The sequence below is a fragment of the Gopherus evgoodei genome, chromosome 12, assembly GCF_007399415.2.
Source record: "Gopherus evgoodei ecotype Sinaloan lineage chromosome 12, rGopEvg1_v1.p, whole genome shotgun sequence".
Taxonomy (NCBI): Eukaryota; Metazoa; Chordata; order Testudines; family Testudinidae; genus Gopherus; species Gopherus evgoodei.
In genome coordinates this window covers 13799607-13812351 of record NC_044333.1, presented here as the reverse complement: position 1 = coordinate 13812351, position 12745 = coordinate 13799607, and the positions used below count along the sequence as shown (strand labels likewise).

General features: G+C 38.0%; 1 protein-coding gene across 4 annotated transcripts in view; it reads left to right on the top strand.

Moving 5' to 3' along the window:
* Positions 1–12745, top strand: part of FTO (FTO alpha-ketoglutarate dependent dioxygenase) — a 335810-nt gene that overhangs the window by 236171 nt on the left and 86894 nt on the right. The window contains exons 9-10 of one of the 4 annotated variants that reach the window (XM_030582219.1): positions 10232–10310; positions 10669–10767. The exons of the other annotated variants lie outside the window; for them this stretch is intronic. Of the exons in view, the coding sequence (XP_030438079.1) occupies positions 10232–10310; positions 10669–10752 (163 nt within the window). The 3' untranslated portion in view covers positions 10753–10767. Of the gene's footprint in view, positions 1–10231; positions 10311–10668; positions 10768–12745 lie in introns of those variants that run through there. 4 annotated transcript variants of the gene reach the window in all.

Here is a 12745-nt window from a genome sequence, read left to right as displayed (position 1 = left end):
CTGGTTTTGAAGATTGTTTTTCTTTTCTAAGGACAGAGCCTAGTTGCTTCAAGTCAGATGTAAAGGGAATTAAGAATTAAATAATGTTGCTGATATATAGTACCTGGGAGCACTACATTATTCTAGTGTGTAAACTTTCAGCCTTCTGATTTTCTGTTGGAATAAAGAAGGGTTGAAAGATGATCAGTTCCTCCTGATTATTTACAAGCTTTATCACTCAGCTGTTACCATCTGAAGATGTGTGTAAACAGTTGTATCACAGGGGACTTTTCTAAATTGCCAGGGTTTCTGGTTTGCTACTAGAAAGAAATGACTTCTAATAAGGTTTTGTTAGCTAGTGTTAAAACAGCCAAAGTCCCTGTGTTAGGTCATGTATTAAAGAGACATCTTTCTTCCAAATCAAATTAGACTGGTTCTGTGCATCTGCTCCTCATCCAGAAATTGCAAGGCTCCTAGAATACCATGTTATCATGGACCAAGCAGTTCTTCTTACTGGAGCAATAAGTAACTTCTTATGGTTTGTATAGGCTTATGCATGAATTTGTTTACATGAATGTTGCATCTGTGTGAATTGGTGACAGATAAAGTTGTGTTCTGTTTTGCCTAATAATTTTATATTTACTGAAGATGGGTCTGAGTGACGATGTTTGGATCTGATCTTCCCCCAAATTTGGGGATGAAGAAGGTCCCTCTGTCACATTTATGATAGCAATTTCCACAGATGGTGGCAAGTAGAAATACTATTGTACCCTCTCCCAGTCAGGGAGAAAAAGCAATACTTAGAAGCTACCAAAAGACAGTTTAGGCTAGGGAAGAAGTTCTTACAGAAGAGAAATTGGGAAGTGGAATAATCTTCTAAGTCAGTTGACTGAGGATGAGACTTGCAAATAAAAGGGGGCAAACCGTACATCCTCCTGTTCTGGACCTATTGCTTAATCTGTGGTTCCACCCTCTGTTGAGTTTTATTAGGACTAGATGTTCTGAGTACTCTTTGTTCAAACATATTCCATACGTTATAGGTTATATTCAGACTTAGTCTGTAGTTTTCATCTTTCTCTTGGCAACCTTAGAAGGTTAATTCAGATCAGAGATGAGCACTTTTAAGAAAAAGTTCAATTTAGTTTTGTTTCATTTTGTCTCAACCCATTATGACAAATAGTATGACTGTTCCTAATTGTATGCATGTATTCATACTAAGATGACTAGCTAGAATTGGGTTTAGTGTGGTCAGATGTTGATGTCATGCAAGCATTTTCTGTAGCTCTGACAATGCATTTAATCATGACCTATAACATTCATATTATCTCGGTGTGCTATGAGACTATAATCACTGCTACCCAGCTCCTTAGAAAACTGTCTCTGATTTCTTCTTTTCATTATTCTACTCCTACTTATGATGACTCTCACTGTCCTTCTGACGACTCCTCTGTTCCAAGACTTCTCTTCTATGGTATAACAGAAGGTTAATTTCTCAGCTCTTAGGTATTCAGATACTACAGTAATAGGGCCATGAAATACCTACAACATTCTCCTTTTTTCTATCTAATCTCTCAAGCTTAATCATCTTGGACCAGATTTCAGGCCCACCCATAGCCAAACCTGGCCCTCATTTTTGCCTGTGTCAAATTGCAAGCTAATTATATATTCAGATATCAACCAGTAAATAGCCTCTAAGTTATATCTGTAGTTCTGTGCCCACATACCGTGGGTGTGCAAATGGAGGCAGGGCTGTTTGAAAAGTGCCATACTGTTTAAGTGCAAGTTGGAATTATCATTATTTATTGTATTAGTTGTGCCATAGTTTGGTCGTGTGGAGTTGAGGCTCAGTTTTCCTCTATGAGCTCAGTTTGCCAGAATTTGAAGTTGTATAAAAGACGAGCACAGTAACCCAATGCACCATGATTTATGATGTCTTCTCCATCATCTCTTAAATTTTGTGTTGTGTCCAGGCCTAAAGATCAATGTTTTAATTTAGAGAAGAAAAAGACATGTCTATGTTCTCTAACTAAATGTAATAGCTAGAAATTTAGATGCACTTTCTCACTTGCTGCACCTATCCAGGAAGTTTGGAATGGTGGTTTGTAGCAGATTAATAAGTAGGTTCAAAGGGTATTGTTGTTTACTGTGGAAATATACTATATAGAATTGAAGACATTTAGCTTTTCTTAACCTCTTGAAACTAGAAGTCAGATATAAGTTAGGATTTCCTTATCCCCAGTCTGTTGCTGGTAGTAGATTTTCAAAGTGTTAAAGCAATGCTCACAAGTACACATGACTGAAAATTGGTTGAATATGATTTCAAAGGGATTTTTTTAAAAAAAATTTCCAATTACAGATAAGTAATTTCCCTTTCTAGCTTACTAAGCTCCATTTCATCCTTCTGCAATTTCAAGATCCATATCCCTTTCCCCTTATTTCCATAAATATTTTGAATATGAAAATGTTATGTCAAAACTTAGCTGAAGCCTTTATCAGGTTTTTCAAAACCTAAGTTAGAATTCTGTTTCTAAGATAAACTGATTTGGATCAGAAAGATGTTTCCACTAGCTGGTATTCCTTTTTGGGTGAGTTTTCAAACAGTGTCTTTAATCATATTTTTGTTGATTATTTATTAGTTTCTGTGGGAAATCAAAGGATGGACAACCTAAAATATGTCTTCCATAAAATACTTTCTGAATCAAAAGCTGTAGTAGAGAATTTATTGGATGTGCCGATATGAACTGATTGAGAGAGAAAATATTTCAGCATGTCTATAACATGCAAATGAAGTTTGACCTAAAAATGGAAAATTGAATCTCTCATATCTGGCTGGGATAGCTATTACTCTTGTACTACCAGAATAGATAAACCTATTGTGGTTAGCATAGTGGTGGTGGGGGTGGAGCGTGTTTCTGTTCTGTTCCATGACATCTGAGTATGGATAGTTAGAACTAAATCAGAATGTTAAAGAAAAATGCCCCGAGCCAGAGCTTCAATAAGTGCATACTGAAAAGAAACAATTGCTAACTTGGGAAACTTCAGATAATATATACTTCCATAATTGGCCTCTACTTCTGTGTGATGTTAAATAAATTCCATAATCACCTAAATATAGCTACCAACCCCCAGTCATCCTTTAGGAATAGCTGTACATACTGTATGTATATTTTAGAACTGATAGACTGGGATTGGCTGCAGTGCTAACACTAATTGGGAGAAAATAATGTCTCACTGTAGGAAAGTAAAACATACTATACTTTTTATTGCAAAAATCAGCAATGTAAAAACCCTTTGTCATTTAAAAAAGTAAGGGATTACATACAAGCAGTTTCTAGCCTTTGAATCTCGTCTGAGAAGCACTATTCTAAACCTCTTAACATCTCCAGACCATCAAATGACCCATTTTTCATATGGATAACCCACTAGCCCCTGGGAAGCAACCCCACCTTGCATCAGTGAGTGAACAGTACTTGGTTAATGCCTCTGGCAGTAATTTCTGACAGATTATATGTTTGAGAGAGTAAATTTTTCTCAGACTTCTTTAGCCCCAGTGGTTCCTGCTGAATGTCTATTTACCATACCTCCTGCCTCAGGAGTAACAAGGCACCTCTCAGCTCCATAAAAGGCTAGCAGGTGAAGCAAAATCTAACTGCTACAGTTGCTTGATGGTAATTGAGCAGACAAACTGACTGCTCCCAGAGGGTATGGCTCTATGTTCCTGACTGCTGGCAGAAGGATGGGAGGACCTGGTAAATCATTTATCTCCTGCGAGTATTGAAATAGGGCTGGTCTAAAATGAGAGCTATTTTCAATAGAAAAATCGAATTAAATGAACATTTTAGTTTTGTTTGAAAACTGTCACAAAATTTTTCAATGACAGGAATTAAAACAATTTTTTTCATTTTGCTTTGTTTCTAATCAAAACTTTTCCTTTCATTTCAGTCTAAAAAGAAAATATCCTTTTCAGTCAGATTTTTTTACAGGGGCGCATTCACCCTTTTCCATCCTTTTTCCAGAAAAAGAAACAAAAAAGACAATTGAAATTAAATTAAAATTTTCTATTTGAAACAAAACAAAACTTTTATTTGCATTTGTTTCCTCAAAAAATTGAACATTTTTGAAGGGAATGATTTTTTTTCCCCAATGAAGATGTTTGCTTCCTACAAAAAATACATTGTTGGTAGAAACAAAAATTAAAAGAATTTTTACCATCAACTCCGTGTTGGAGAGAGAGGCGAAAAAGGGCTGTCCTCAGAAAAGTGGTGGAGAAGAGAGGTCATCTAGGAACAGAAGAGAGAGATTCAGTCATGTCTTTGGAACTGGTGGATATTTGAATTTGGCAATCTCAATCTCAATGACGCAAAATACAATATCAATCTGTTTGCCCACCACTAAGAGTTTGTAGTTAGCTGTGTGTCGGATTTTGTCCACAAAAATTGTGCAAAGCTCATTTTTAGAACGATGCTATCCTAAGGCAATAATGCAGAGTAAGGAAAAGTGCAGCCCAAATTGTGGCACAAGTTCTATAGTGAGGCCACTGACCCTTAATATAGCAGTGCTGTCTGTCAAGGCTATCGGCCACAACATCAGATATAAATATTTTATTAAAGTTCATGTTAAAAAATTATATAATGCACAGGTTAAGAAAAGTGTGTCTGTATACTCTGGGTAGAGTGGTTAGATTATCCAAAAATACAAAGTTTGTTTTAAAAGTCATAAGATACATATAGTACATGATCAGCAATAACCCGAATTTAGATGAGTAAATTTGACAATACAGTTTAGATATTAGCATCCAAATATTTGGGTACATTACTCATGAAAAGTTATACAGAGAGTTTGTTGTCTAAATCAAATATATCAATGAGTGAAGATTGTCCCTCAGTAATTGAGAATTTAGGGTAGAATGTCTGTTAGAAAAGTATTTGAGTTACTTTCCCAACTGTGCTTCTCGTCTGCACTCCAGCTCATCCCTCTTGGTATTGCTGTTGTCCGGTGATGTGTTCTAGGTAGATGTCCCTTGACCAACTGATGGCATCCGACACCATTGCCACACCAGCTGAGCGTAGCATTGACCGATTCCACATTCTTTCAACACTTGCTCATTACTGGGGTCCCATGTGCCCAGGGCTCCAACGATCAGTGCCTGAGTTTGAACCTAGTAGCCCATAGCTCTCAAGGTGTTGGCTAGAGGAGCGTATTCCTCCAGCTTTCAAGATCGGGCATCGTGGAAGGCCGGGGTCCTTTTTTCAAAGGGAACTATGACGTCCACCATGATGATCTTCTTCCAGTCCTCATTGGTGATGACGATCTCCAGTCGCAGTTGGCTGTCCATTTCCAGGCAGAGTTCATGGTGACCTTCCCCACAAGTAGGGGGATGGCTCTGATCAGGCAATCTTCGATGGCATTCTGGCACAGCTGCCAGGCTCTGGAATGGGGCTTGCAGCTACATAAGATGTGGGGTAGTGTCTCATTGGCATAGCTGCCCTTCCTGCATTGCTTGTCCCAATTCTCCTGGTGGACCGCTCCATTCAGTGGCAAACAGTTGAGCCCAGCCCTGTGGATGAACTTCCAATTGGCAAATCGGCTGAAGCTGCCCCCAGTAGTTGCTGGCGTCCCACTTGCACATCGCCTCGAAGGCCTTGCCCTGGTCCGGCTTCTGTTTCAGGTTTTCCATATACTGACAGTGGAAGTCATCTTTCAGGGTTCTCTTCAGCATGGTTCTAGCTCTCAAAGTGATACTGTATCTTTTCAAACTTGCCAAGCCTCCAATTGAAAAAGAGAGCTGCAGTCTCTTTTATTGTATGCCAATTGGGTGCATCGTTCAGGACCTGGGAGGTTGCCAAGGTAGCCCTCAATTTGGCAAGCTTGGGTGCTCCCAGTTTTGAAAGGCTGAAGTTACTACTGCACTTTCCTGCCACTGTCTTATCTGTGACTAAGGAGATAATTTAGCTTGGTTTTCTGTTGTATTTTCTGCTAAACTTTTTAGAAAGCCAGAAGTGGGGTTTAATGAAGTTGAGTGATTTAGTACATTGGGAGTTAGTCTTTTTAACAGGTTATTATTTAATTCCTAGGTGTGTGTGGTGAGGAAACAAAGATGACCTTGTTCACAAGTGAACCAGTGCCTCAGGTTAATGTCCAGGTGTTCTTTCAACTGAGCTGTGAGACTAATTTCTTCCTGGCCCTCTGGTAACCAGCTGAAGCAGTAGACCAGCTGGTATATCTTCAATTTTGCATACCAACATCTTTCACTGATTCAAAGATTTCCTTATATCCTTTATATTTCCTCTGGCGCTTACACCCTTTGAATAACAGCAGTTTGAAGAGAAGTGCTGTTAAGCTTTGCAAGTACCATTTCTAAGTACAGAGAGAAAAATGAAGGCCTCATTGAAATACTCCCCAGAAGCCTCGTTTTGACTCATCCCACCTCTCAAATTTTATCAACTCTGAGAACTCAACTAATGATATCTAAGGAGGATGCTGGACACTGAATATTATCTGTTATTGAACTGATTTTTTTTCCTCTGAATTCTTCAGTGGCACATTAGGAAGGGGAGAAATTAATTCTTATGAATTTGCATAGTGTTTCAATAGCTAATACTACAAAACAGGAATCTCTTAAACCTACAATAGATATCATACAGATATATTGTGCAGTAGAGGAAAACGCAAGTGGCTTGTAATGTCACTGGAATTGTACAGAGAATTCAGAACTTTGTAATTTACCATTTATTTTATTTTTGTGTCAAGCATGATTAGGATTTACAGGCCTGATTTACTCACCCCAGTCTCTGCTTGGGCAGGCGCAGTTCTGTGCTCCGAAAGCTGCACACGCAGGTGAGAGAATGTTTATGTGCAAAACCCGTTTGGACAAGTGGAGGAAAGAGGTAGAGGAGCAAGGAAATGAGACAGCCACTAATTTTGGCCCTCTCTTGGGGAAGAGGATGCACCAGAAGAAGGAAACTCCCAGTCCTGGGGGAATAGAGAAAGAGGGGACAAAAAGGGTAGAGACCCCTCCTTCTTAGAGGAAGAGAAGACTGGATAAAGGGAAGACAAGAGATATTTGGAGGTGGTGGAAACAGAAAGGGGGCTGATGTACCAGACGGACACTGAGGAAGAAGCAGATTGGCTGTATACCTTGTTGAAGAAAGCAGAGGGAGTAAAGTATCAGAGGGGTAGCTGTGTTAGTCTGGATCTGTAAAAGCAGCAAAGAGTTCTGTGACGCCTTATAGACTAACAGACGTAGCTTAACTAAAGATGCTTAGCTACCCCCAGTTGCCCCTGGTGGAGATAGTAGGCCATCTCTTCTGCCTTCTTCCCCACAAGAAGAATAATTAGGAGGAAGCAGAATTGTTCGTGCAAGGGATGGTGGTGTGGGTTGCAGAGGTTAGTGAGAGGGCTGACAAAAGTCTGAATAAGTATTCAAACTTTAAGATGCTTATATGAACTGATGCAACACAACTGAGGTTTTTTCATCATTACTTTTAAGTGTATTTTTTTATGTTTTAGGGATGTTTTTAAAAAATGAATTCACTAGGTCTTGGTGCAAAATATACGGAAGAATAAGATTTGGTGGCTGGTAGATCTTTAAGATCAGCCTTTGAGCTGTGTTAGTTTTTGGGCTCTAACAATTAAGATACTCCTGTGAAACAAACAAACAAAACTTGTAATGCACCAGAATACACACATAACCCAGCTAGAGCTATAGATCTAGCAGTTCACAGATAATCCTCTTGGTAAAAAAAAAAAAGTATCCACTGGAAATTGTGCAAAAATGGAGGCCAGTCAGAATGAATCACAAAAAAGGATCATATCTTTGAATGGTTCCTACCACAAAGTCATGTGGGTGAATCCCTTTGAATTGTTTGAAAAAACAAAGTTACATGTAGCTGAACTCTGATAATTGGCTAAGGTATACATGCAATATCTTTGGGCGGTTTTTTGAACAGTTTCACAAGGGCCTTTACAACATGATTACATGTTCTAATTATATGATTACATTTCTTTTATACTACTTATGTCATTAAGTGCAATTACACTTATTACGTGAACATGCCATGATAGTGCAAAATTGCTTTGAGAAAAATTACACAACAAAACCATAATTAAAAGACCAGTAAGTATAGGAGACACACCTACTGAAATAGGGCGATTCATACTCAAGGAAAAACCTTTTATTCATAAGCCATATGCACAGCAGCACTATCTTAATGCTAATTGTGCACTGCTGTGTTTGACCATAAAGTTTATTCTTTCACTGTCAATCCTGTGCCTTTAGTGTAGTTTTTGTGTGTGTTACTTTTAGTTAGTATGGTGTCTTCCCTGTGTAGGAAACACATTGAAAGTTTCAAATGCAGCCATAGCTGTTTGTGTGTTGATTCTCTCTGGACGTCTCATCATCTAAGCATGGACAAGCTGAGTCAGTAATTGTGTAGACAACTGCAGTGGAACATCTTGGTTCTGCAGGAAGTAAGGTTGACTGTTCTGTAGGTTGCACTGATTTCTCTGTTACTGATCAATACATGCCCAGTTGTGGTAGGACGTTGTTGGAACTGTCGTATTGTGGGTAATACATTTAAACAAAATCCTGACCTCTAGTGACCATGAGGAGTTCCAGGATATGTTTTATAAGTATTCAATCTAACCTCAGTGCGCTTAAAATGTCAATGTAGGTATCTCCATTCTGTCTACCTATACCCCAATTATAAAATTACCTCCTTTATCAGAATTGTATCAATACATTGGAATATTCTTTGGGGGGCAGTTTCAGGACACGAAACTTATAAGAATGGTTTGTTGTATAGATTTCACCTCATAGAGTTTACATATCAGTTTATTTAGCTTCTTGGGTTTTATGAGATCCTTTCGGATCAAAGCTGAAGTTCACAGTTAGGATGTTATTGTATAATGAAAACAAGAGACAAGCTGCATTATTGTGATTATAAATCTGTATGTATAAAGATGTATAATAATGCTGCAAAGACATAACAAGTTTAAATAGCTGTGCCTATTCATTCCAGTGAGTCCAGACAACAAGAACTGGTTCTTCTACTATTCTATGCACAGTTCTTCTCATATTTTAAATAAGGATACTGTGGTATTTGAGCAAACCTTTCAGACATGCACATTTTTCTTCTTTGTTAGCTGTCAACTCATCCTTCAGATGTTATTAACATTAGCTTACGGTATCCATTGAAGTTTCTTGTCCTCACAGCCAAAACAGCTATTTCATCTAATACCCATCTATGAAGTTTCTGCTTATTATAAAAAATGTTTTCCAAATCACCTGTACCTTTATTATAAATCATTGGTGAGGGCAGAACCCTATTTTGAGAAGTCTCCTGAGGATGATGTCTGGTAGGTACCCCACTCATGTTACATATGGGCTGAATTACTCAGCAAAGGAATTGAACCTCCACTGTTTCAGATTGGTTACGGTGGTAAAGAGCTGGCTCATGCTGCTCTGCAGAAGAAGGATGGATAAAATGCTCTTTGAACACTGAAGATTTTTTTTAAATGTCGGTGCAGAAGGGTTGCATTTATATTTGGCTTCTAGACCTGTCTCTTGACCTTCTAATTACTTTATTTGAAACAGCACTGAGGGTACAATAAAACTGGAGGTTGTCTCTCGTTTGCTTTATCATAAATTAAAGCTGTTAGTTTGGTGAGGTGAAAGTAGAGGCAGAGTGTTCATTACTGCACAAGTGACGGCTTGTCAATAGCACTGCTTTTTAGTTTGTTCTAGTCAGCACTTGCTGTGCATTTTGTTGGACCACTGGGAAATAATACAACAAGATTATACATTTGGAATACCACAAGAGTTCATGGGGAAAAAAAAAGATAAATTATACACTTGGTAAAAAGTGACATGCTATCTTGTGCTATTAACAACCAGAGATAATTGCAGTGAATTGTAATTGCAGTTTGCAACTTACAGTATAGTATGTCCAACATCAATCGTAATAGTGAACAAAGCAATTTATATTAAAACTTAATTCACTAGCTAACTTTCTGGTGTATACAAGGGAACTAACAGATGTAGCTTTTCAGAAAGTTCAAAGGCATTTAGAACATGGAATGAAATGCTAATGTAGTAAGGCTTAGAGAAAGATTGCATTACTACTTGTAATGAAAACAAATGTTTGCCATTATATCCTATTTTGTGTTTATTTAATAAAATATTACAGTTTGCACATTGATGAATTTAGTGTTCCTGAATGAAAATGGAATGATATCCTCTTTTTATTCACAGATCAGACAGGAACAGCAATTATGCAAACAGTATAAATGGGATCTGGACTTCTACATATTGTTCTATATTGCATTTTAATGTAAGAATACCAGCCTTTTATGGGATACAGTGCTAAAATGAGATTTTTTAAATTGGAATTCTTCAAATTTAGATTTCTATTCTGAAATTATTTACCAGTACCAGGGTACTTTCATAAGGTTGTCTGATAACCACTGAAGATTTTGGGTGAAATCTCTAAACTGGGTAGTCAAGGTAACATTTTATTCTTTTTGTTCATATATTTTGTATTAAAGTTTGGCATCACTTTCTACTAGATACAATAATCTTACCTTGTGTGGGGTTCTCTTGTCTATAAGAGATTTCATATACCACTCAGCAGAATTTCTGTTATGTGGGCTAGAGCACATTTATTTTAACAAGTTGTCCCTTTCTTGCAGTATTCTGGTCAGTCTGTGGTGTTTATCACAAATGACGGAGAATTCCCTGGATTACGCAGTCAAGATCAATCACCTTTTGTTTGACCATCTGGTTGATTTCAGATTTGTACGTGATTGTCAAAATACTGCTTGACGTACTATAGTGTATGTGCCTGCCATTTTGGATATTGCTCTGTATCAGTGTCTGAATCCAAATATGATTGGAATCACCTAATAAATAAATAACATCTTTGAATAGTAGGATGAAAAGTGAGCAGCGTGACTCTTCTGACAGGAGTGTTTGGTTGGTTTTTGTCCCACTGGTATGGACCTCATTTCAAGGAGTGGTCCCTTATAGGTAGGACTGTACCCCTCCTTTTAATGCCATAATTTGTTTTCCCATATGTTTCTCATCTTGGACTCGGGGAGAAATGTTAGGGCCCAATAGGCAGATTCTCAGGTGGTGTAAACTGTCACAGCTCTATCTCTATGTACTGAGTGGAGCTATGACAGTTTATTACAATTGATGATTGAATTCAATAGGAGTTATGGGTTTGCCAGAAAGGAAGAACGGGGCCTGACATTCTGCTTTTTAAATAATAGCTCATGGCGGGAGAGTGTAGGAGGAAAAGATGCTAGGAGAGCAGTGCAGTTCACAACCAAATGGTTTCTTTTAATAAATGGCATTGATTTTTACCTGCCTGTGGTGCAGGAATTCCACGGTTTCTCCAAACCCCAGATTTCTTATCTAGCACTACCACATACTGCTGGCAAGCTAGTGGGCTGGCCTTCAGAAATTTGTAACATCCTTATAAAAAAATATGTAATTTTAAATTATATTATTAAAAGTGAATGTTGTGTTACAATATGGAGGTAAATGTGTAGTAATTATTGGCAGGCTTTTAAATTTGAAGGAAAATATTTGTAATGTTATTTTTAGAGAGAGATATAGTGGAGAAAAATATTTCCCTTTGTTGTTGATGAATTTTCTTCTTTATAGCAATATACTATGTGACATAACTTGGCAAAAGACACAACTTGAGAAGCTCAATGCAGAAACATTAGCAATACTTTTCCATTTGTTTTAGCAAAAGCTTTCTATAAATCTCAGTAATGTTTTTGACAGCCAGTCATTCTGGATGTAGAATAGACATTTAGAGCTATATTTGTTTTGTTCACTTTTTAATAGATTAAAGGAAAAATTTTTAAAATATAAATCCATGTTGGTTTTATTCAGGACAAACTTTTCTGAATATATGAATATACTGACCAGTGATATTCACTAAATCTAGTTTCCTTTGTCTCCTGTAAATCTTCATTTTAAACACAATGCATAAATAATTATCTGGCTCATTTCCATGTGATTCCTATGGACTTTATTGAGTAGAGTGTGCACTGTGTGTTTTCAGAGAGAAGCCGAGTTCTGCTGTCAGATATGCCTGCACAGCTCTCACTGTAGAGTTTCGCTCTCAGATTTGAAGGCACAAATTGGCCAAAAATGTGCTGCTTGAATTTCTTTATGAAAACTCTTTCGCTGTCTGTAGTATGTAATACTAATAACAGACCAGATTGTGCCATTGCAAGGGAGAAGGGGGGTATAAGGCCTTGCTGCGCACTGTACTGTTACTTTTCAGTACCACTTTATTCCCAAGTCTCACAGGTGAGTGGGAAGGGGCAGAAGGGGAATGGGGCCTTGAATCTGTCCCCACACCCTCCTCACCACAACCAGTTCTGTGACGTAGCTATGCTGGTGCAACAGACACTACACTCTGCACTAGGTATTGACCTGTTGCAGTGTACTGTGTCCATGGAGCAATAGGGAGACATGGAGGGAGACTGTGACTCAGTCTCCCAGGTGCCCAGAGACAGCATAGCAGTGCACTACTCCTTGCTTATGGCTGGAAAGCAGTGTCCCAATCTAGCTCTGCATGAGGCGTGTGTAACTGCAAGATGGGCAGATGTAGACATAAAGGTTCCAGAGTTTGAAAAGAGCTCAGCAGCCAGTACCTGCCATTTAAGCATCTAAATAAGGGGACAGGTTTTCAGAAGAGCTATTTATATATTTATTTACTTTCAGTTTACACACACATTCCTTAAA